Source organism: Trachurus trachurus, assembly GCF_905171665.1.
Source record: "Trachurus trachurus genome assembly, chromosome: 14".
In the NCBI taxonomy this organism is placed as follows: Eukaryota; Metazoa; Chordata; class Actinopteri; order Carangiformes; family Carangidae; genus Trachurus; species Trachurus trachurus.
In genome coordinates this window covers 26137352-26158391 of record NC_139903.1, presented here as the reverse complement: position 1 = coordinate 26158391, position 21040 = coordinate 26137352, and the positions used below count along the sequence as shown (strand labels likewise).

The window sequence follows — 21040 nt, the reverse complement described above, 5'->3', positions numbered from 1 at the left end:
TGTGCATTATCATGCTGTCTAATCAGCATCTTGATATGCCACGCCTGTGAGGTGGATGGATTTCGGCAAAGAAGTGCTCACTAACACAAGTTTAACCAGATATGTGAACAATATTTGAGAGAAATAGGTATTTTGTGTACATAGAAAAAAGTTTTAGATCTTCGAGTTCAGCTCATGAAAAATGAGAGCAAAAACAAAGGTGTTGCTTTATATTTTTGTTCAGTATTTGTCTCTGACATGGGGTGTGGAGAAAAATTATAAGAATTCAAACATTTGATTGGAAAAATTAATTTAAATGATTTCAGGATAAGTTCACTAGTGTCAGAGTCATGTGCTCCAATACAACAACCCCCAAGTACCACAAAGTAAAGAATGATAGAATACCAACATCATGACAAACCAATTAAAAACAAAAGAAAGATTTTTATTAACAGTTTAGAAACACAACATATTTGCGTCTTCCATTCCTGCCTTTACTTATATTTCCCAGTTCCACTTTCAAATAATCCAGAGTGCTACAAACACAGAAGCGCAAAACTCACCCACACTTTTACTCCAGAGCCCAAAACCCCTTCCTGTTCTGATGATGGGGGTATAAAAAAACAAAACAAAATATGGAGTCAACACCCGGGCAAGAATGTGCACCACAGGGCATGTCGAGGTAAAGAGCAGTGACAACACTAACGCACCACCTCCTCTATGATGTTCAGTAGCTTGTGAGACTTTGAAAACATTTTGTCTGCTGTCACTGAAACACATTCAAGCACTTGTCAAAGTTTCTATTGGCATTAGTAGAAAAACTAATTCATGAGCCATTTTGGTTTCCGACGACTGATGGTCAGCAGACATGTGGAGACGCTGTTGAAATGTTTCCCTATTTGGCAACTCAGTTTTATGACCAGCTCTTGGTCTGCACAGGAGAACCTGAGCAGTCAAACACCAACACTAACGGCTACACCATGGACCCAAGTATGTGCTTCTTTGTTTTTTTAATTTTCTTTTTTTTCTTTTTTTGAGGTAATCATGATTCTTTTCAGTAAGTTATTACATTTTATCTCTAAGTGCTGGTGGTGAGTATGAATTTAAGGGGCCATTCACTAGTAAACAACTTCCATCAAGTGAGCAAAAAAAAAAAAAAAAAAAAAAAAAGGAACTGTAGGTGACGTTTCCCTCCAGTGGATGTGTTGTACTGTAAACCTCCTTCTGCACGTGAAGATATGATGCAGCAGCATTTCTGGTCGTGGACATTATCTTATGTTTCTCCACAACTGACACAGATGTTTGAATAGAAATGAGTCTGTGATTTGACAGATGCTTTTGAAATGTTCAGTGAGAAATAATAGTGCGACTTGCATCAGTAGCTATGAGGACAGATTCACCAGCAAGTTGTTTTTCATTCAAACCATCAGACTTACAATACAGTGTAAACCGTATGTATGAGAGATGTGCTTCCACAGTACCAGTCCAAAGCTTGGATTCATTTCTTATTCATTTGAATTGGAAAGTGTATCCAAACTTTAGACTGGTGCTGTATATGGTATATTTAATTATCAGAGGTTGGGGGGAAAAAAAGAAATCTGTCCTCCTGAGGACTCTAGTGCACTCAGTTCCCATGTATAATGAATAAAGGGGAGGGCGGGACAAACACTAACCTCACAACAACACATCGTAGTTGAGGATACAGTGCAGAGGATCAAACAGGAAGTGAAAAGTTCATGAACGTTGTGAATGACGATGTCTACGGTTATTTCAGTACGGACATGCACGGCTCCTTCTGCGTCAGCATCGATCGGATCATTTGTTGGATGTGAGGAGGTTATTTTGGTCTGGACCATGCGTCAATCAATCACAGCTCAGACACAGTCTCAGGGCTTTGTTTTTTGTTAAACCGGTTCTTTCTCCACAAAAAAAAGACAGAAGAGCCGAACGGCACAGGAGACACAGGAGGAACGAGGTGAGTGGTCTCCAATCCTTTTCCCCTGAGCTTCCAGCAGTTCAACAAACGGGGCACAAAAAACAAAAAAAACAAAAGGAGGGTGAAAATAAAACTCAAATGGAAAAAAAAAAAAAACAGAGCGAGAAGGAACTTCAACATTTATACACTGTCAATAAATAGTGATTTTTTTTCCCCCCAGTTCCAGCTGTTATAATTCATCCTCTATGTGGTTGTTCTCAGATTGGGCATTCTCCACTGGAGCTGAAAATGAGGACAGAGATGGAGAAAAGGAAGTGAATGTGTGTGACATAACATCACCTCTGTTCAACAGGACACAAGAGCACAAACTCTGTGGACTTTCAACTACAAGCTTAGTAACTCCAGCCCACATGTACTGATTTAACAACAGGAGCCGAGGCCTTGAGAAGCTGGAAGTGAAACTGCTGCCTTCTTTATCTAGAAACTTGTCAGAGTGTAAGATGAATGCTCAGGAATGTAATACAACATTTTAACAAATGCAGAATTTATTACTTTTCAACAGGTGTCGCACCAGAAACCACACACACACTCATCCCTGTTATCAACAATGAAACTATCTGATCACAGTGCTCAGCTCTAAGTGTCTGTTAGCCATCAACAGGCAGGTCAGTTGTCAATGTTCAGGTGCATCTCAATAAATGAGAATATCAGCAGTCTTCTCCATGATAGTGGAGCTACTGGACCAGACTAAAATAAAAGACCATTATAGGGCTCAGGAAACCTTTGCAGGTATTTGGAGGTAATCAGCTGATAGGTTACAATAGTGAACTTTTTCACTATATTCTCATTTATTGATTTACTAAGTTTTGGGTTTTCATTAAATGTAAGCCATAATCATTATAATTAAAATAAATAAATACATTAAATATTTTAGTCTGTGTGTAATGAATCTATATGAGTTTCTCTATTTGAATTAAACTACTGAAATAAATGAACTTTTTTTATTATGTTCTAATTCATTAAGATGCACCTGTATTTGTGTGAATGAAAGGTAAAGAGAGAAAGAAGGACACAATAATGTAGACACGTGGTCCAGACTAGAGTTCTGGGATAAGAGAGTAATGTCACCCATTGCCCAAGCGGAAAGTTGGCAACGCGCCTTCTGGTGGCGGGATATGGGTATTGTTAAAGTGCCCAAGAACTGGCATTTCTGCATTGTTGGTGAACAAGTAAGTGTGGTATTTTCAATAATTTAAGGAAATTTCTAGATCACCCACGTTAATAGCATCATCATGGACCCTTTAACGGATAAATATTAACAAATAGTGAAATAAAAAAAACAGTAGTCTACATTAATGTTACAATCTACATTTTGAAATAAACAACTTATAAGCATAACTTAATATGATCAAGACACCTAAAAACAAAAACACGGCTGTTTTCATCAATTGTGGGCAACACACATAATTGTAGTGAATGGGCACTTTTGCAATACCCATATCCCGCCACTAGGGGCGCATGCGGCTTACCATGGGACTCAATGAAAGTGACGTTACTCTCTTATTCCAGCACTCTAGTCCAGACCACCTCTGAATGTCTCTCTCAGTGACCACACCAGTATTCAGAGCTTGACCACAGATCAGCTGAGATGGACGTTAACAGCAGGTCTGAACAGGGTCTAACTGGTAGATCAAGCCTTCGTCATGTGCAGCTGCTGCAGGACACTGTGTTTGCTCTGAGCAGTGAGCAGCTGGAGTTGACAGATCATTAGGGATGGGTACAGTTTACACTCACTAACTCACACCTGACCTGGGCTGGGACTGACATTATTACTGCACTGGAGTGAGAGGACGATCCTGCGGTGATATAATGATCCAATTGTGTTGACAGTGTGTGTGTGTGGGTGAGTCATTTCTCAGCCTGTGGTTCAGTGTTGTTTAGAGTGTTCAGATTATTTTGTCCTCTCTCTATAGTTCTCCATTATCAGCGACAGGTGTGGCGGACCGACCTGTGGTTGTCGTTTCTTCTGTGGGCTCTGATTGGCTGTCTGAGTCTATGTGTACGGTGCTCTCCTCGGTGGGCGGGGCGTCGCCCGGCTGCGCCTCCTCTGGCGTTTCTGTGTTTGAATGAAAAGAGACATCATCATTATCACCATGAGCTTGTTTTCAGCCTTACTGCAGCTGGAACGTGTTGTAGTGTTGGACCCACCACTCTTTGAGTCCGTGCTCTCCTCAGTGGGAGGGATGACCTTCTCCTCAGCTGTGCTGTTGGCCTTGCTGCTTTTCTCTGAGCTGGTGCTGTTCTTGGCCTTGGCTTTAGCCTTGGGCTTGGCGAACTTGGCCTTGTTGAGCAGGTAGTTGACCTCTCGATCCAGCAGCGCCAGCTTGGACTCGATGTCTTTGGACAGAAGGATCGGCCGCTCTTTTGGAGAGCGTTTGTCCTGCTCTGCCACCGTCTGGTTCTTCCACGTCTGGAAGAGACAGAAGTTTGACTCATGAGGATCTGTTTACTCGACACAAACAGGACTAAACCAGCCTGGACAAACAGTCTGGAGTCTTAGGCTTCAAAACTACAGATTTATAGGGAAACGCCTGAATGGCCTGAATGTATGGGACATGTGAGAAGATGGCATCCAGTTACATTATGAAAAATGTGTTTTTTTATTTTATTTGACCCTTACTAGAGTCTGAAAGTCAGTGCTCTGCTGCTATTATTTTTATTTTCAACCTGTTAGTGAGAAGAAAGGCAGAGGACAGAGGAACTTTCAGGGAGAAAATGAAAGAAAATATAAAACAAATGAAAACAGTCAGTGCATTTACATGCAGAGCTAAGTCAAGCTAGGCCCAGTTTACATGTAACAGGGAAAATCGAATAACTGACGTTAAGCTGTGTTGTTTCAGTGAGTTAGGGACACCTGTGTGGTTGGCTTTTCTATCACCTAAATAAACTGATATATTACAACGTAGAGTTCCTCAGCCACAGTTCCCGAGCGGACGCATCGGTCCGGGTCAGGCTCAGGCTCAAAATATATACAAATGACTCGGGTTGTGGCGCTTTTTACATCTTTAAATCAAGTACTCCTGTGCTATAACTGGTAAGAAAGGACACTGAAAAACTTTCACTCATGTTGAGGAACTATTGAGCAGCAGGATGACTTCACCACCTACCGTTGTTTCATTGATGACTTTTTCCAACATGTTCAGCTCAACCTCAGTAAAGATCTGGTCGTCCTCTGGGATCAGTTTGGCACTCCTGTAAAACAAAACAAAAAAACAACAACCATGACACCATGTTCACTTCACTGCATTAAGTTTCTCAGCTTCTTCCAGTTTCTTCACGCTGACCTGAGGAAGAAGCTGGAGGTGTTGAGCATGCTCTCCAGAGCGGCCAGGCGGTCCGGCCACTTGCGCCGCTCCTCCACCCTGAAGAACATGTCCTTGCACAGGCTCTTGAGCTGAGACAGCCTCTCCCTCAGCTGCTTGGTGGTGGCCGAGTAGCCGTCCTCGTCCATCCACTCGGACGCCTCCGTCAGCTTGGCCGCGATCTGCTCCTTCTCCTCCTCCGACACCACCAGCTGGTAGTCGTCCTGGTACAGCTTGTCCTGGACAGATCACAAGCTGAGGTCAAGGATTGTTTTTGGGAGGAGGCATTGGTGACCAGGTGTCATATCACTGGAGGCAGGTGACTGCGACAATTACTTAAAGGGATAGTTCAACATTTCTGCAAATTGGCCCATTGCCATAATCCCTATAGTTTTAGTAGTAGGTTCGTTACCTTTAATTGTCGGTGCAAGCTATTTTTAGAACGGCGGAGCAGAACCGCTAGCTGCTCAGAGCTACGCTACGGAGGCTAATGGGATTTCTTGGTTTCCCTCATTTCAAACTCATCAAATACACAATCCAACAACTCCAAAACGCTCTTGTGGACAAGTTGTGACCTGCACATTCACCACGCCAAGAAATAATAACGGAACGTTACGAGACAGAGTTGTTTTTGAGGTAAATTCATGCAAAACCGCTGATGCGCGTTCCCGTTAGGGGCAGTTTTTTGGCAAAGCAGTCTCTGCATTTGCCTCATCAGACTAAGCGCTTTTTTCCCCCCTTCCTTTTTGGCCAGGTTCAGGCCGGCTTCTGCGCTACACTTTGTGCTGTCTCTACTGTTGTGAAGCATGCGACAAGCATTGTCCAGTTTCAGTCCGCTTAAGGCGTATATACATGCAGAAGAAAACCGGTTTCCATTCGCATTATCTGGGTGTTTTAGTCGGATATTGGAAAGTCCAGTATTAGTCGGACTAACGCGTTTACATGCACTTCAGTTGTCCAGTTACAGTCGGATTATGTCCAGTTACAGTCGGATTAAGGCCATAATTAGTTTTCTCTCAACTGTCATGTAAACGTGAGTAACACTCAGCCAGAGGCAGACTGTCCTCAGGTTGTCCATGTGTCCCATTCTTGAGGACACCTTAACATCATTTTTTTAATTTCGCTCACTGGGCCTCAAGAATGACCTGAACCACTTCTGAGCCATAAATCAAGTCTTCACACAGCGATTCTGACAAATGCGTAATATTGTATACGACACTGTAGGGCTGGACGATTATTGCAAAAATCATAATCACGATTATTTTGGTCAATATTGAAATCACGATTATTTACACGATTATGCGGGGGGATTTATGGCCATGCTACATTATTACCTTAAATAAACAGTGCCAATGTGTGTTTAAGGTTTTTAAGTTTATAATTTTAAATATTTATTCAAAATTAATTTAAAACTTTTTATGATCCAGCAGCAGAAACTATACAGGGTGTTTAGCTTAACTTTTCTACATTTTTACCTTGAATAAACAGATTTGGAGTAATTGTCATGGTTTAACTTATTAAGAGGGAGAATGGAGGCTCTCTGCTTCCGTGTGTGTCGCTTATTGCGTCTCTGGGATGAAATCCAACCTGGGAAGATCAGAGCCTCCGCCCCGCTGCGCTGTCCCAGCTCTCGTCACAAACGCACCCCATAACTTTTTTTTCCCTTTTTTTTTTTTGACGCGCCCCATAAGTGATCTCTTGTTTATGACAGATTAAACTACACAAATACACGTCGTAACATCGTATAACGTTATCCGCCGCTCTACAGATTGCTTTGTAAACATATGCACATGTAGCCTACGGGCCGGGGGAAGAGGAGGAGGAGGAAGAGGAGGAGGAGGAGGAGGAGAGGAGGAGGGTTGTTGTTGTGCGGCCGCTTTGAGGAGACGAGCGAGTGTTTTAAATGATTATTTCCCGTTCATTCGTCCTGAGCGGTGGCCGCTGCTCTCTCTTCACTGGCGCTGAGTTTTAAACGCCGCCGTCAACACACGAGTGGACTCGTCCACAGCATTAACTGAGAGAGTGAGTGCAGTGCAGGCGCGGGGGCGGAAGCGCGCATGTGTGTTTTTCAGAATAAAACACCAATAGACAAAAAAATAATCGTTTTTCTTCGATTACAGTGTTTTTATGATCGTGAGAAGCCAAAATCGTAATCACGATCAAAATTCGATTAATCGTCCAGCCCTACGACACTGGACAAACAGGGATGTGAACTCCTGGCAGAGTCAGACAACTACGATGTAGATTCTCCTGCTTTTATATTAAACGATCGAACATCCTGGAATAATGCTCCACTCTTGAGTGCTTGTTTAAAAAATAAAGAGCTTCTGTTTCTTACCTGTGCGTCAAAGATGAAAGCTTCCAGGCTGTTCAGTGTCTTTTCCCTCTCCTGTTTGGCCAAATCTCTGTCTGTCAGATCCTGCAGCCTGAAAACATACAGAGACCGGTTTTAGCAAAAAGACCTGGGAACCAAAACAACAACCACAACAACAGAGATGAAAATCACTACTTTACTTTTTTTTAGAAGAAGCGAGGTCGTCTGCAGAGGGATCAGAGATGTCATTGATGACCAGTTTTGCTGTGATTTCCTCTGTGATCTTGGACTTTTTCTGAGGTTTCGCCTTCTTCTCCTCCTCCTCCTTCTCCTTCTCTGCCTCTGCTGTTCCAGATTTCTCTCCATCCTTCTCCTCCTTCAGCAGCAGGGACATGGTTACTTGTGTTGTTTATATAGACAGATTTATACCAACTTATGTAACACGGTCCACACGCGCTCTCGCAAGTGTTTCTCGGAGCGATTACGTGCGATGAATCTTACTTTGGCATCGCTGTTGCCGGCTGCCTCCTCCGTCTTCTCTTGGCTTTTCTCTTCCCCTCCACTTTTCTCAGAGTCGTCCTGCTTCTCCTTGGCGGCCTCGTCCTTCGGGGCCTCGTCCTTGTCTTCCTTTCCTGACTCCGGAGGCACTTCCTCCTCATCCTGGACACAACAAACCAGGGGACAACATCAGCTACAACCTGTGTGAGTGATGTAACCAACACTTATGTGTGTCGGCGCAATGTAGCCCTGACGTTACAGGCTGTACTGTTGTGCTATGGACACAGCTGCAGTTACCTGAACGGGTTCAGTTACATTTGGGGCTGGTTCTGAGGATCCTCCTCCGAACAAGGTGGAAATGGTGTTCCCCAGTTCTGAAAAACAAGTGTGGGCTCAGTTATGTAATGAGTCAAATATATGACACAACAGGTTTCAGCCCTGCAGGAATCAGTCAGAAGGTTAATGAACCCTGAAACCTGATGTAACGTTCATAAACAGACCAGAGTTCACACACCCCATCACCTCCGATGTGTGTAGAGTGCGTTTGGTTATATGGGAGCAGCCTGGTGTCGTTACAGGTCATTTGATTTAATGGAGGTAATGGCAGGGTGTGTGATTACACAACACTGGGGCCTCTGAAGTCAGAGGCCACCGATTCCTCAACATGTGGCCTGCTGCCTTCAGATGGAGCAGAAGATAGAAGAAGATTTCACCGAGCTGTGGAGACTTACAACGCTCAACACATCAATACAGAAAGCTATAATAATATTCCTGCTCTGAGCGCATCATGACATTTATTACATATTGTTTTGTGATGATTTAACAATTTTCAGTTTAACTATTATTTAGTGAATTATTCAGCATTTACTCGGTTGCATTTAGTCGTCAACAGACTGTGTGTCATGAACATGTTTCAGAACTTTGTCTCACTTCACACTGCCTAGACTTAAGTTTTCTATGCTGCTGAATGTGGTTGCTTCCTGGGAGCAGGTGCAAGACACGAGGACAGACGTAGCACTACGTCTTCAGGGCAGACTGGAGGCTACAGTGAGCGGGTGTACATGCACACTAATAAAACGAATGATCCATTAATGCCAATAATATGTTTGATGCGTTTACATGATCTTCAAAGAAAATGTTCTTTCCTAAAAACCTCAGGTATTCTGTTGTTTTCAACTCCGGTGGTGGAAGGAAAAGGTGAAAAGCTTTCATACGTCGAGAGGGAGTTGTGTTGATAGAGTTCTGTGATACTAAACGGCATGGCGATTGTCTGTAAAGCTGTGTGAAGTAATGAGCGCGGTCCAGAGCCTGTGTGCGTCCTGCCGTGCCTCTAGAAATGCGACTGGCTAAAGCTCTACACACGGAGTCACACTCTGTCACCTCTGCCCTGCTCCAGCTTTGTTGCTACGGTACCCCGAGACTCACTCTCACAGTTTTACGCTGCAGAAACCACGACCATGCGTTAAAAGAACAACATTAACCAGATACATCTGTATACAAACCGTTTTCTCATAAACCGACAACTGCCTTAATGCGATAACAGTCATCGGTTTATGCCGTTTACATGACCACTTCAATTATTTGTGGTTTGTCGGTTTATCAGTTTGCATGTAAATGCACTCATTGCTATGCAGCAAAAGCAAAACTTGGAACTGTCTCCTTTAACAAAGTGTCTGTGCCTCTCTCCCCTCCTGTGCACAGTGTGATGGGAACTAAAACACCACACACACGGACAAAGCTGGTGTCATGTTAAATACCACATGGTTGCTCACATGGTTACTCGTGTACATGTGCAATACCTACTAGTTAATGTGGACTCCTCTTCTTTCTCCTCCACTATTGTTTCAAAGACAGACTCCACCTGTGAGTGACAAGTACAGGGATGATGTATTAATTTCAATGATTGGTACAAATGAAAACATTTAAATTCAAGTGATTCATAAAAACAAAAGCTCATTTGAAATGTATCCCATGGAAGCTGTACAAGGTTATTATGTGATGCATAAATCCTTTGGTTTTCATTGTTATTAATCTTCTTTGAGTAAAGCCCATTTTCTTGGAGTCAGTTGTTTTTGGCTTCAGTTCAATAGGCTTCACTGACCTCCATGGCAACCAGGAGGGACCGGGTCCAAGTCCAGACCAGACCAGTGTGTCTTATATAACAGAAATGAGTTTAACCCATGATTCAGATGTGTCTAAGAAGAGAAGAGGCCATTCTGCTGCTGTGTGGTGCAGCAGAGACGTTGAAGCTCTGTCTCAGAGACCTTTACCACTTTAACTGTTAAATGAAGAAGCTGCATCAGCGAAAAAGTGGAACTGACCCGGTCCAGCAGCAGGACTCCACTCTCATCCATGTTGAAATGGGCTTTGATGCCTTTTGACTCTGCGTCTGTGTGTTTCTGGAAGCTGCTGCCCACTCCAGACAGTTTGACTGTGGTCAGGTTCGGAGAGCCGAACACGCTGCAAGACACAACCGACAGAGACATTGGACAAATAAATTCAATAGCTTTTTTTTTTTTTATAGAAATGCCATGAACATTAAAGGTTTGTGTTTTTTTAAGAGCTAGTGTCGACGCCAGCAGCTGTCCAACCTGAGATCTTCCTGACTCAGGAAGCTGAGGTCGCCGTAGTTGATGTTGAAAGCAAAGTCGTCGCTGTAGCGGTTGAATGTGATGACCTTGCGCTGTGGGTAGGGCGCCATCCTCTGGAACAGGATACGCTTGTTCTGTTTCACGGTTTTGACCCCCTCCTCCTCCGTTTCCCTGCTGAACTCCACCTGATGGAATAAATTATATGCAGGCAGCGTTAACAAGAGTGGTGGTCAGGATTTATTTGACTTTTGTCCTGCACGCCTTTGTACAATAAAATATATTGAAAGACACAGCATTTTGGACACATGATGGTCCCCATATCTGAGTGTTATTAGAAGACAGTCGACTGTTAAACCAAAGGGTTAACACTTCATAATAAGTACACACTATTAAGCATTAGTTAAAGGGATAGTTCAACATTTTGTCAAATTGGCCCATTGCCATAATCCCTATAGTCATAGCAGTAGGTTTGTTACCTTTAATTGTCGGTGCAAGATATATTTAGAACGGCAGAGCAGAGCCGCGAGCTGCTCAGAGCTACGCTACGGAGGCTAATGGGATTTTTTGGGTTTCCCTCATTAAACTCATCAAATACACAATCCAACAACTCCAAAATGCTCTCGTCGACAAGTTGTGACCTGCACATTCACCACGCTATGAGATAATAACGGAACGATAATTCAGTATTTAATGCTTAACTAATGCTTAATAGTGTGTAATTATTCTAAAGTGTTACCAAGCAAAGCTTCACCAATGGTTTTCTCAAGTCATTTAAATTCATCTCAGCAGCCAGCGAGCCACCTACTGACCTGAATGGGGAAGACAGCTGCGTCTCGGACCAGGAAGGGTTTGACCTTGAAGGCCTTGCTGAGGGCGGCGGCCTGGTACACGGCGCCCATGGCTGCTGCCTCATCTGCATTGATGTTCTTCCCCAGCTCCTCTCTGAAAGGAGAAAGTGCACGATTAACAAAGTGCAGGTGTCCTTGCCGCGAGCGCGCTCACATTTTTGGAAGTGAAAGTCATTCAGACGAGCAGCATCTCTGCGGTCGACACTTACTTCCCCACAGCTTTGAGCAGCACTTCCTGCACTTTGGGGACGCGGGTGGAGCCTCCCACCAAAATCACCTGCTCTATTTCATCCTGGTGGCAGAAAGAGGAGAAATGTGGGTCACAGCGGCGACACAGACATCCATTCACCGACACTGATAAAAAATGATTCTGCCTGACAACAACACGTATGTCTGCACTGTCATCTACTACTTTCATTACTCCAGTGGGTGTTCAACATGTATTTTTATTGAAAAGAAAGAGGTGGTTAAAAAGTCTTTGGGTAACACTTTATAATAAGAACACACTAATTAAGCATTAGTTAAGCATGAAATACTGAATTCTTCATTTATAACACATGAATACTCATTAGTATGTAGTTTATAAACACAGTTTAAAATGTTTTACTCATCATTGATAAGCACCATCTGTATTTATAAACACACTAATGAGTATTCATGCGTAATAAATGAAGAATTCAGTATTTATTAATGCTTAATAGTGTGTACGTATTATAAAGTCTTGGTTTTAGAAAAGTCGTCCGTATGTGACTTGTGTGTATTTTAAACTATCCCAGAATGCAAGTATCAACAACAGGAGCTGAAACAAACTTTACTCTACAACTGTTTTTCTATCACTTCATAAAGTTTTGATGATTTTTCAGGTGAGAAAGTGAGCGCATATTTAAAAGTTTACTCAAGCATTTTCAATGCAACACTTGAGGACTGTCCTAACATGGGGAGACCAGTGGTCACATCAGTAGCTCGCTTTCCTGCTCTTTTGGGATGGTTAAATCAGCTAGTTTTACTCAGACTGTTGTAATAAAAAGTCATAAATTCAGTGGTCAGCAGCATATCAAACATGTAAGAGTGTGTAGTCTACTGTAGATATGATCTCTCCTCTTCCTGTCTGATCTCTTTCCTGCCTCTACAGTGACAAGTGCCTTAATCTGCCCAAAGACATCATTAAAGTTTCATCACATTCCGTCATTTGAGACGATCTGAGAATACCGACCAGCTTCATCTCCGCGACGGCGAGGGCGTCCTGCACCGGCTGAGGGACTCTCTCGAACAGATCAGTGCACAGCGCCTCAAACTCGGCCCTGGTCACCTTAGATTTGAAGTCAATGTCATCCATCAAACCTTCCACCTGCGGGGAAAAATAGATATTTACTGCAATGGCTCCGGGAGGATCACTGAGATGATATCTCACATCAAAGAGGGAATTTAGGCCTTTAAAATGTTTGATTGAACAAGCAGCAGGATGGACTCAGTCTCTGCACCGACCTGGGCCATGAAGTCCACATTTGCACTGAGCACCGTCTTGAGCCTCTGGGCCTCTTTCAGCAGTTTGGCCATGGCGCGGTGGTTTTCCCTCACGTCCTTCTTGCTCTTCTTCTGCTCGTTGAACAGTTTGGCCAGGTGGTCCCGGAGCCGCAGGTCCATCTCGAAGCCTCCCAGCCCACGGTCGAACCTAGAACCAGAAAAGTCTGCTTAGGGAGTGTTCGTGAGGACTGAATGACCACTCTGTTTTTGTTTTTTTAAATCAGCCTACAGTCAAAAGATGGAAGCATTTACTGGCTTTTTGTCCACATGAAGTATCTCTAATCCTTATCTGTGGATGTGGGAGGAACATTTCAGCCCCACACATCAATAAAAACTAAACTAAGAAATGGCAGTAACGCCACAGAGCAGGTAAGACTAATTATTATGTTGATGCCAGCGATAGACTGTAATGGACTGGATGGATATTGACATGTGACACACACATTAAAATAGTCCCCTGGTGTCTTAAAGACATGTCTGTGACATGCTTTGGTCGAAATACCCCAAGGATCAAACATCACAGCTCTTTTCATCCTCTCAAAACAGCCCTGTTCAGAACAGCTGGTTTCAGTGCCTGTCCCTTTAAATGCAAATGAACCACTGCTTGCCCGGCCTCACCCCTTCTACCAGTCCCGGGTGGGGTTATGCAAATTCGAAACCTAGATACATCACTGGAAGACAACTGAGGGAACAGCTCAGAAAACCACATGGATTTCAATCTAGGGAGCCTGAACATTACAGATTTTTGTCAATTCTCACATTTCGGGGTCAGAAGGCAAGACAAACACCCAAATATATGTTAAAGATCCTTCAAAAAGCAATGTTTCCACAATATGTCCCCTTTAAAGATTCTGACTTGCCCCTCTGACCAATCACAGAAGGTCAACAGTGGGAGCTAATGGTTGTCAGTCATTATCCAAGTGCTTCCTACCATCTACTGCTCATCTCTCACCAAGACTTCACTCCACTGTTATCTGTTGTTGCTACGGCCAGATCACAGGATAGCAACCTGATTCCTGCGTTGGCTGAGGGAGTGTGGATGCTGAGTGGAGCGTAACAGAGCTCTGCAATGAAATGCTCTTCAATCTGTTAACTTCCACAGACAGAACGAAGCACTGAGCAGGATACTGCAGGTGTTCAGGTTAGAAACTGGGGCTGGTTAGGATTTTCAGATTGCACTGAACACACTGTGTTAATGTTGACAGTAGAATCTCAGTATGACAGCGTTTCATCTTGACGAGTGCTCCTACACTCTGCTCCTACACTTCACCATTTCTCTATGTTTCCACTCTTTAATTCACTCTTGAAAGCACTTTGTTTGAAAAGTGCTCTATAAATAAACTTATCATGATATCTGGCCATTTTCAGTATCAGCTAAGGAGATAATACTTTATGAAACTCATTACTTGATGAGCTGTTATTTCTCCATTCTTACTTTCAGAACAACTACAGTTCTTTGTACAGTGAATGTGTTTCACTATGAACATTTACATTTTTATCTCATAAAATCAGAGCTGTCAGCAGACACCACTCACCCTTCAGCCAGTCACACTCCTCATAGACTCACAGCTCTGTGTCTTTAGTTATATTGCCGTTAAGGCTGCACCTTATGCCTCTTCAGCATGTTTACACTGGACCAGACACTGATATGATGCTGCATCCTGGCTCTGTGACCAGTCCTGGCAGAACGGTGGACCAACGCCTTCTAGACCGAGCTGAGACTGTGTGGCGTCTGTGTGAGGAGCAGCTTTCCAATCAAAATGCTGCCAACGCAGCTCTAGATTAACTAGCTAGGTAGTGGGTTAACATGTATAAGCTTGTTAAGTGAAATAAAAGAAGACGTTAGTTGTTGTGTCTGTGTTTCTCTACAGAAGCCTCCACCTGGTTGGTTCATGGTTACAGTAGCTAACAGCTAACCCTCTCATGATGAATAATGAAATACACTCAACTTAATTAAGTTCAAGTATGGTCATGTATTGGTGACATTTATTTATATGACTTTATTTCATTGTTTCTCGTTCATTTAATATTTTTCTTCTCCATACACACAGTAGAATCACTTTAAAATAGGAATTTGTCGATGCACTGGCCTAAAGCTGCCACCTCTTCTCTCCTTGTCAGTTTTTTTTTTTTAGATGTTTTAGAACTAGGCTGGAGAGCGACAGGCTGCCACATTATACAGAGGAAACACTTTACTGATGTAAACTCACCCAACACCTCGGATCTGTAACTGGGGCTGAGTGCCAGACTCCTTGGTTTTGACCGTCTGATAAGTGACGATGGTGGCGGTGGTGCTGCCTGAGCCCATGTCATAGAACATCACATTCTGCAAGAGGAGAAGAGAAGAGGTTCACAAAGTTAAACATCTGCCTCGTAACAGTAATTCAAATAAATGAGTGTAAATTACAATTGAGGATAAAGGTGGCATGCATCTTTAGCTTTATGTGGCATTCAGTCCCTCTGTCCTTTTTTGGACCTTTTTTTCCATTTTCCTTTTTTGATTTGCTGATCATTTTGGCTGTGTTACAGTTAAAAGGTATGGATTTCAGCAAGAAAGTTTATTTTTTGAAATCTAATGTCAGTTACTCTTACAGGTCATTTGTACACTGGTAGTCTGGTAACACTTCTTGCATCCTTTCGGGTCCCTAATGTCCAAAAATGGACGCACAAAAGAACTGCTATAAAATCATCATATATGAATATTTCTTTCTTTCTTCCTTTTTTTTTTTTTTGCATAAATCTCTTAAGCCACTTCAGCTTTGCTGAAAACTACCAAACATCATTTTCAGAATTTTAACCCAAAATCCCAAAAATTAAAGAACATTTGGTAGTTTTGAGCAAAGCTGAAGTGGCATAAGAGATTTATGCAAAAAAAAAGAGAAAGAAAGAAATATTGATATATGATGATTTTATAGCAGTTCTTTTGTGCATCCATTTTTGGACGGCATTTTTGTATTGAAAACAACATCTGGTTCATCTGTTTTAACCCTCTGACTTCTCAGTCTCAGGTTTAAACCCATTCGTTTTTGTTACATTAAAAAGAACTGTGAGAAACTGTGTGTTGGTTCAGGGACTATTTTCAGTGGTGGATTTACACTTTTACTTTTACACTCTGGTGAGTATTGTGGGCAGCAGGATGGGACCGAGTCAAAATAAACAGTGTGTGTTCATGGTGTTGGAGGAACATGTCGCCCGCAGCAACATTTCAACCATCAAACAGCTTCTGGTAATAATTTAGCTCTGAGGCTGAGAGGAAGAAGACATGTCAACATGGTTTACAAGCTGCAGAGAGGAGGACCAGAGGGTTTTGTAGAGGGTTGGTAGGGCCAATCACTGCCCTCTGTCCAGGACATGTTTGAGAAACCTGAACATGCTCACACCCTCTCTGCACTTTCTTCCAGATGTTGCCCTCAGAGAAACGCTGTCACAGCATCAGGTGCAAGAGCACGAGGCTGCTCCACAGCTGTCTGCCACAAGCTGTGAGACTTTGAAACATAAACTGAACTTCTCGAAGAAACTTTATCTTTTTGTTCTGACCTTGGTAAGAAAAAAATGACAAGAAAATTTGATTTGATTTGATTTGAATAAGATACACCGAGTCAGTAGTTATTACCAGAATACAGTCACTGTTCGTTTGTGTCTGCTCATGGGATTTGTTGACAAAAGGAGACAACAGACAACTGTTATGAAGAGCAGTGCACCTTCGATGTGTTATCGATGTCTTTCCTCCTGAAAACGCCGTAGTTCAAGGCCACAGCTGTGTTGTCGTTGATGAGCTGCAGGACCTTTACACCGGCCATCTGTGCAGCCTGCAGCACCGCCCTGCGCTCCGCCTGGTTGAAGAAGGCTGGGACGGTGATCACCGCATCTTTGATTGGTTGTTCTGGAGATTAGGATTAAAAAAAATATATATATATATATCATGCTTGACATATTCAAATATGGTCACACAATGATGCATCTTTTTCCTGTTGAGTCCAACTGACCTGCAAAGTCCTGAGCCAGTCCACGAGAGTAATTGAGCATCATGCCGAGGAGCTCCTCCGGTGAGAACTGCAACTCTCTGGAAGGAACAAGCCAGGTTTGATTCCTCTGTTCTTGTCTAGGCTATAGCTGATCAATCATCTTATTGGAAAAGATTCTGAATGATCAATTAAAAACTAACACATCTACATCAGAGGACAGCACGGCCTGATACAGCCAATTATGTCTCCGCTCTGTGACAAAAGATGTCCTTTATGCATTGACTGTGTAATGTGAAGTAGGGGACGGATGAAGAAGACTCACTCTGAGTTTTTAAAGTAGACGGTGCCTCTCTCCTCGTCCTCCTGCAGCTGGTGCTCAGGGAAACGTTTCTGGTAGAGAGCCACGTGGGGGTTGTTGTGTTTTTTGCCCAGGATGCTTTGGAGGTGCCGATAAACTGTTTTAGGGTTCTTCACAGACTGAAATATACAAAATACGTGTGGATTAATGACATAAAGAGAAAACGTTTGCTTCATTTCGAAGGGATTTGGCTGTGAAATCGATACTCATATTCAACTGACAATCTCTAAAATGCAATTTAATGAATTTAAAGAACGTGCCGTACCACTCCTAGTGCATTGTCTCCAAAAAGTCTTTCATTTTCTTTGAGACATACAGCTGCGGGCGTTTTCCTCCTCGACTCCCTGAAGAAAAACACGACAGACAATAATGTTAAACTCTGGAATGTGACATCACACTGTATTCATCGGAGCATTTCCTTCATTTACACTTCCTCTAACATCCAAATCATGTGTGGACTGCCATTGCGTCAGGAGGACAAACACTCAGTCACGCTCACCTGTTGAGGACGATCTCCATGGGCACGCCAGGTTTCACTATCGCCATTTTCATCCACTCGCTGCCCAGGTCGATTGACATGACAGCCACCGTCACTGTGAACACAGAGACATGAAGCTGCTGAGGCGCAGGGGAAACACCTGACATCCTGAGGTTTCACCACAGATACATCCTATTATCTCCAAGAGCTGATCAATAACGACCATGTGTGCACTGCACTGTGCTCCAGTCAATACTTCATGTCGGTTGGGTGCAGAGCTACAGACTAACTTTTTTTTTTTTTTTTACTAGGAGCACAGTGGCCCCTAACTTCAAATTTTAGGAGCACAAACTGAAATTTTAGGGGTGCACTCTGTAAATGATGAATATTCACATTTATTCACATTTATTCACATTATCTTTTCATTCATTCATTCATTCATTCATTTTCATTCACTCACGCACATTGGCCTGCCACCTTTCATGACGGATTCCCAATTCTTTGAGTCGTCCCTTCCACTTTTCACCAATGTTAAAAAAAAAAAACCCCGCAATTTTACTGGTTGCACATGCTAAAGTAGATGAAACATTTATTTGCAATGTCTTAAATTTTAGGGGCAAAGCCCTGGGTCTGCCTGCAACTAATGATTATTTTCATTATTGATTAATTGATTTGTTGTTTGGTCAATAAAATGTTAAAAAATGTTGAAAAATGTCAATCAGTGTTTCCCAAACCACAAGGTGACGTCCTCAAATGTCTTGTTTTGTCCACAAACCAAAGAGATACTCATATATTGTCATAAAGGAACAAAGAAACCAGAAATATTCAACATTAAAGAAGCTGAAATCAGAGGATTTTGACTTTATTTTCTTAAAAAACTACTCAAACTGATTATTCCATTATCAAAATAGTTGACAATCCATTTAGTAATCGATTTTTGTTCGATTAATGGATTAATTGTTGCAGCTCTAGTCTGCAAACGTTGCTAGGTCACATTACCTGTGTGAGAAGGCAGCATCGCCAGAACGAGGCAGAACAGAGCAGCCAGCGCAAGCTTCCTCTCCCCCATGGTGAGCAGCTACAGAGATGAACACATGAAACAGAGTGTGAAAACATGATCATCAGAGTGAATGAGTCAGATCCTCAGCTCTGATGTGTCTTTTACAGGACTTTTCATCACACACCCCTATCAATACCAAACACTTTGTTAATGAATGTGTGTAACCTTGATCTCCCCCCCCCCTGTGGCTGCAGCTCTCCGTCCATCTGTGGCAGGTGCAACATCCTCACCACAGCTACAAACTGGGCCAGTTGCATCATGTTCAGTTTACTGACAGATGTGCAATCACTGTTCACATTCACTTGTAGCTCTTTGATGCTGATGTAGCTGTGATTACCCTAGAGCGGTGCCACTTGGTATTGCCATCCGTGCCCTTTGGCCAATGATATGCCAAGCACACCTGGTCCCACCCACATAGGTGTGCAAACACGTGGCATTTAAACCATTGTCAAGCTTAAGATGTTGCTTAGGCTTCGTATTTGCATGTTTTTTATACGTCTGTTTACTTTTTTTTAAGACTTAATGCAAATGCACGCTGGAGCCACAGCTGTCCATTCACACCGAGTACGTGAGCAACCACAACAGTGTGTGTGTTTTACGTCCACGGAGAGAGAGCAGCACACACCGCATAGAAACTTCTAGCCCCGGTGAGCCAGTGACGCATGAATGCAAAATGGATGCACAAGTCAAAACCGTGATGATTAAAAAAGCATGAGTCCTTCAGCTTCTGGAAATGACTTGTGTGAGCCGGTAGGTCAGAGGAGAAGTTGCTCATGTGTGTGAGATAATGGGCTAAGTTACAGACTAACATTAACGTTACAGCCGGTGTTCACCGTTTACCTGCAGCCGCTCCAGTCAGAGGGCAGCGGGCGGTGTGTAACATCTGTATCCCGGTGTGAACTACAGAGAGAGCAGCCCCGCTCCTCTGGAGGAAGCAGCGGTGAACTAAGTTGACACCTCCTGTTAGCTAGCTCAGTCACACAACCATCAGGAGGAGAGCATGACAGACGCTGGGGCTGTGGCGGCAGCAACTTACCTTTCCCCGGGGCGGCACGGTGTGCAGAGTGTGTAGGGGCTCCCAGCGGCCTGAGCGGCTTCTCGGCTCACTTTCCTGGGTTATTCTGGAGTCACAGCCTCTTTGTTGTCACGCTGGCTAGTTTTTTAGTTCCCCCTTATCACCGGCTTGCTCTCAGCGGTCGGGCCCGGAACGCGGCGTCACCTCATTGGATCCACTGAAGCCGCTGCCGGAGGAGGAGAGGCGCCGAGCTGCCCGCACTCAGACAGACTGCATCCGGTTGGCGTTTCACAATAAAACACCCAGGCAGACTGACAGACAGCGGCTTTATCTGTTTTAACCGGGTGCCACACTGAAAATACAGAGCGAATATCAATATTGATCGAAGTTACGACACAGCGCATTTTATATACATGTTTCTTGTTAATTACAATCTCTAAATAAAGTTGTATACCCATTTTAATTGATAAAAGACACTCAAGGACCAGTCAGGAAAATCTCCTACATACAAGCACATGTCTGCTCGTCATTTCACAGTTATGTAACGACAATATCATTAAAGTATTTATTTCTTACAGTGGCCCTATAGTCCATTGTAGTGGCAGACAATTTATGTGCTCTTATTTCGAAAGGAAAGCCTCTCTGTTTCCGGTAGGTTACTTCGGTTGCCTTTATGAATGGTGCAACAACAAGCGATGACCCTCCAATCCAGAGCCCGCCCACCTCGCTCCACGCACTGCTCTGTGATTGGTCCACGTGAATTGAGTGGCGTCGACAAACGATTTCTGGCCACATCCTATTGGGCCACGTCCAGATGGTGGGCGGTGACTAGAATGACGACATTTCCAGGTAAAGTCTGGGTGAACCACATGCCTGCTGAAAATTAATTAATTTTTTAAAATTTAATTAATTGTATCTTATTAATTTTGCTCTCAATGAGCTGTGAGGTTTCTACAATGCGTCGTTAAGAGTCATTGTGTATTTGTCCCAATTAAATACATCCATGATTTGTCCTAAGGAATGTCCTCTGACCTGCACACAGCAACATTTTTATTTCTGCAGTGTGGTGACAAGGAAGTAAAAAAAAAACATGTATTAACCACAAATTGATT

General features: G+C 43.1%; 1 protein-coding gene across 2 annotated transcripts; it reads right to left on the bottom strand.

Moving 5' to 3' along the window:
* Window positions 1-410: 410 nt before the first annotated feature.
* On the bottom strand, window positions 411-20176 carry hyou1 (hypoxia up-regulated 1). 2 transcript variants are annotated; one of them, XM_083987218.1, is made up of 24 exons: window positions 19950-20176; window positions 18853-18931; window positions 17875-17968; window positions 17641-17719; window positions 17340-17494; window positions 17039-17115; window positions 16754-16935; window positions 15263-15378; window positions 13014-13200; window positions 12742-12876; window positions 11738-11820; window positions 11490-11622; window positions 10681-10865; window positions 10411-10549; window positions 9893-9950; window positions 8387-8463; window positions 8093-8251; window positions 7792-7964; window positions 7616-7703; window positions 5260-5516; window positions 5083-5167; window positions 4124-4385; window positions 3924-4031; window positions 411-2197 (listed from the first exon to the last, which is right to left on the bottom strand). In XM_083987218.1, exons 2-24 carry the CDS (start codon window positions 18920-18922, stop codon window positions 2145-2147), a joined length of 2955 nt encoding a protein of 984 aa, XP_083843344.1. In that variant the 5' UTR covers window positions 18923-18931; window positions 19950-20176; the 3' UTR covers window positions 411-2144. The 2 variants fall into 2 exon arrangements, with proteins under 2 accessions (XP_083843344.1, XP_083843343.1); XM_083987217.1 differs by having other exon boundaries at window positions 412-2197; window positions 7792-7967.
* Between the last annotated feature and the right edge of the window lie 864 nt (window positions 20177-21040).

Coding starts and splice junctions, on each gene's coding strand:
- hyou1 (XM_083987217.1), bottom strand. CDS start 18,922: ATGGGGGAGAGGAAGCTTGCGCTGGCTGCTCTGTTCTGCCTCGTTCTG. Junction 15,379..16,753: donor ACATCGATAACACATCGAAG/GTGCACTGCTCT, acceptor CTCCTCTTGCAG/AATGTGATGTTCTATGACAT. Junction 7,704..7,791: donor CTCGCTTCTTCTAAAAAAAA/GTAAAGTAGTGA, acceptor GTATGTTTTCAG/GCTGCAGGATCTGACAGACA.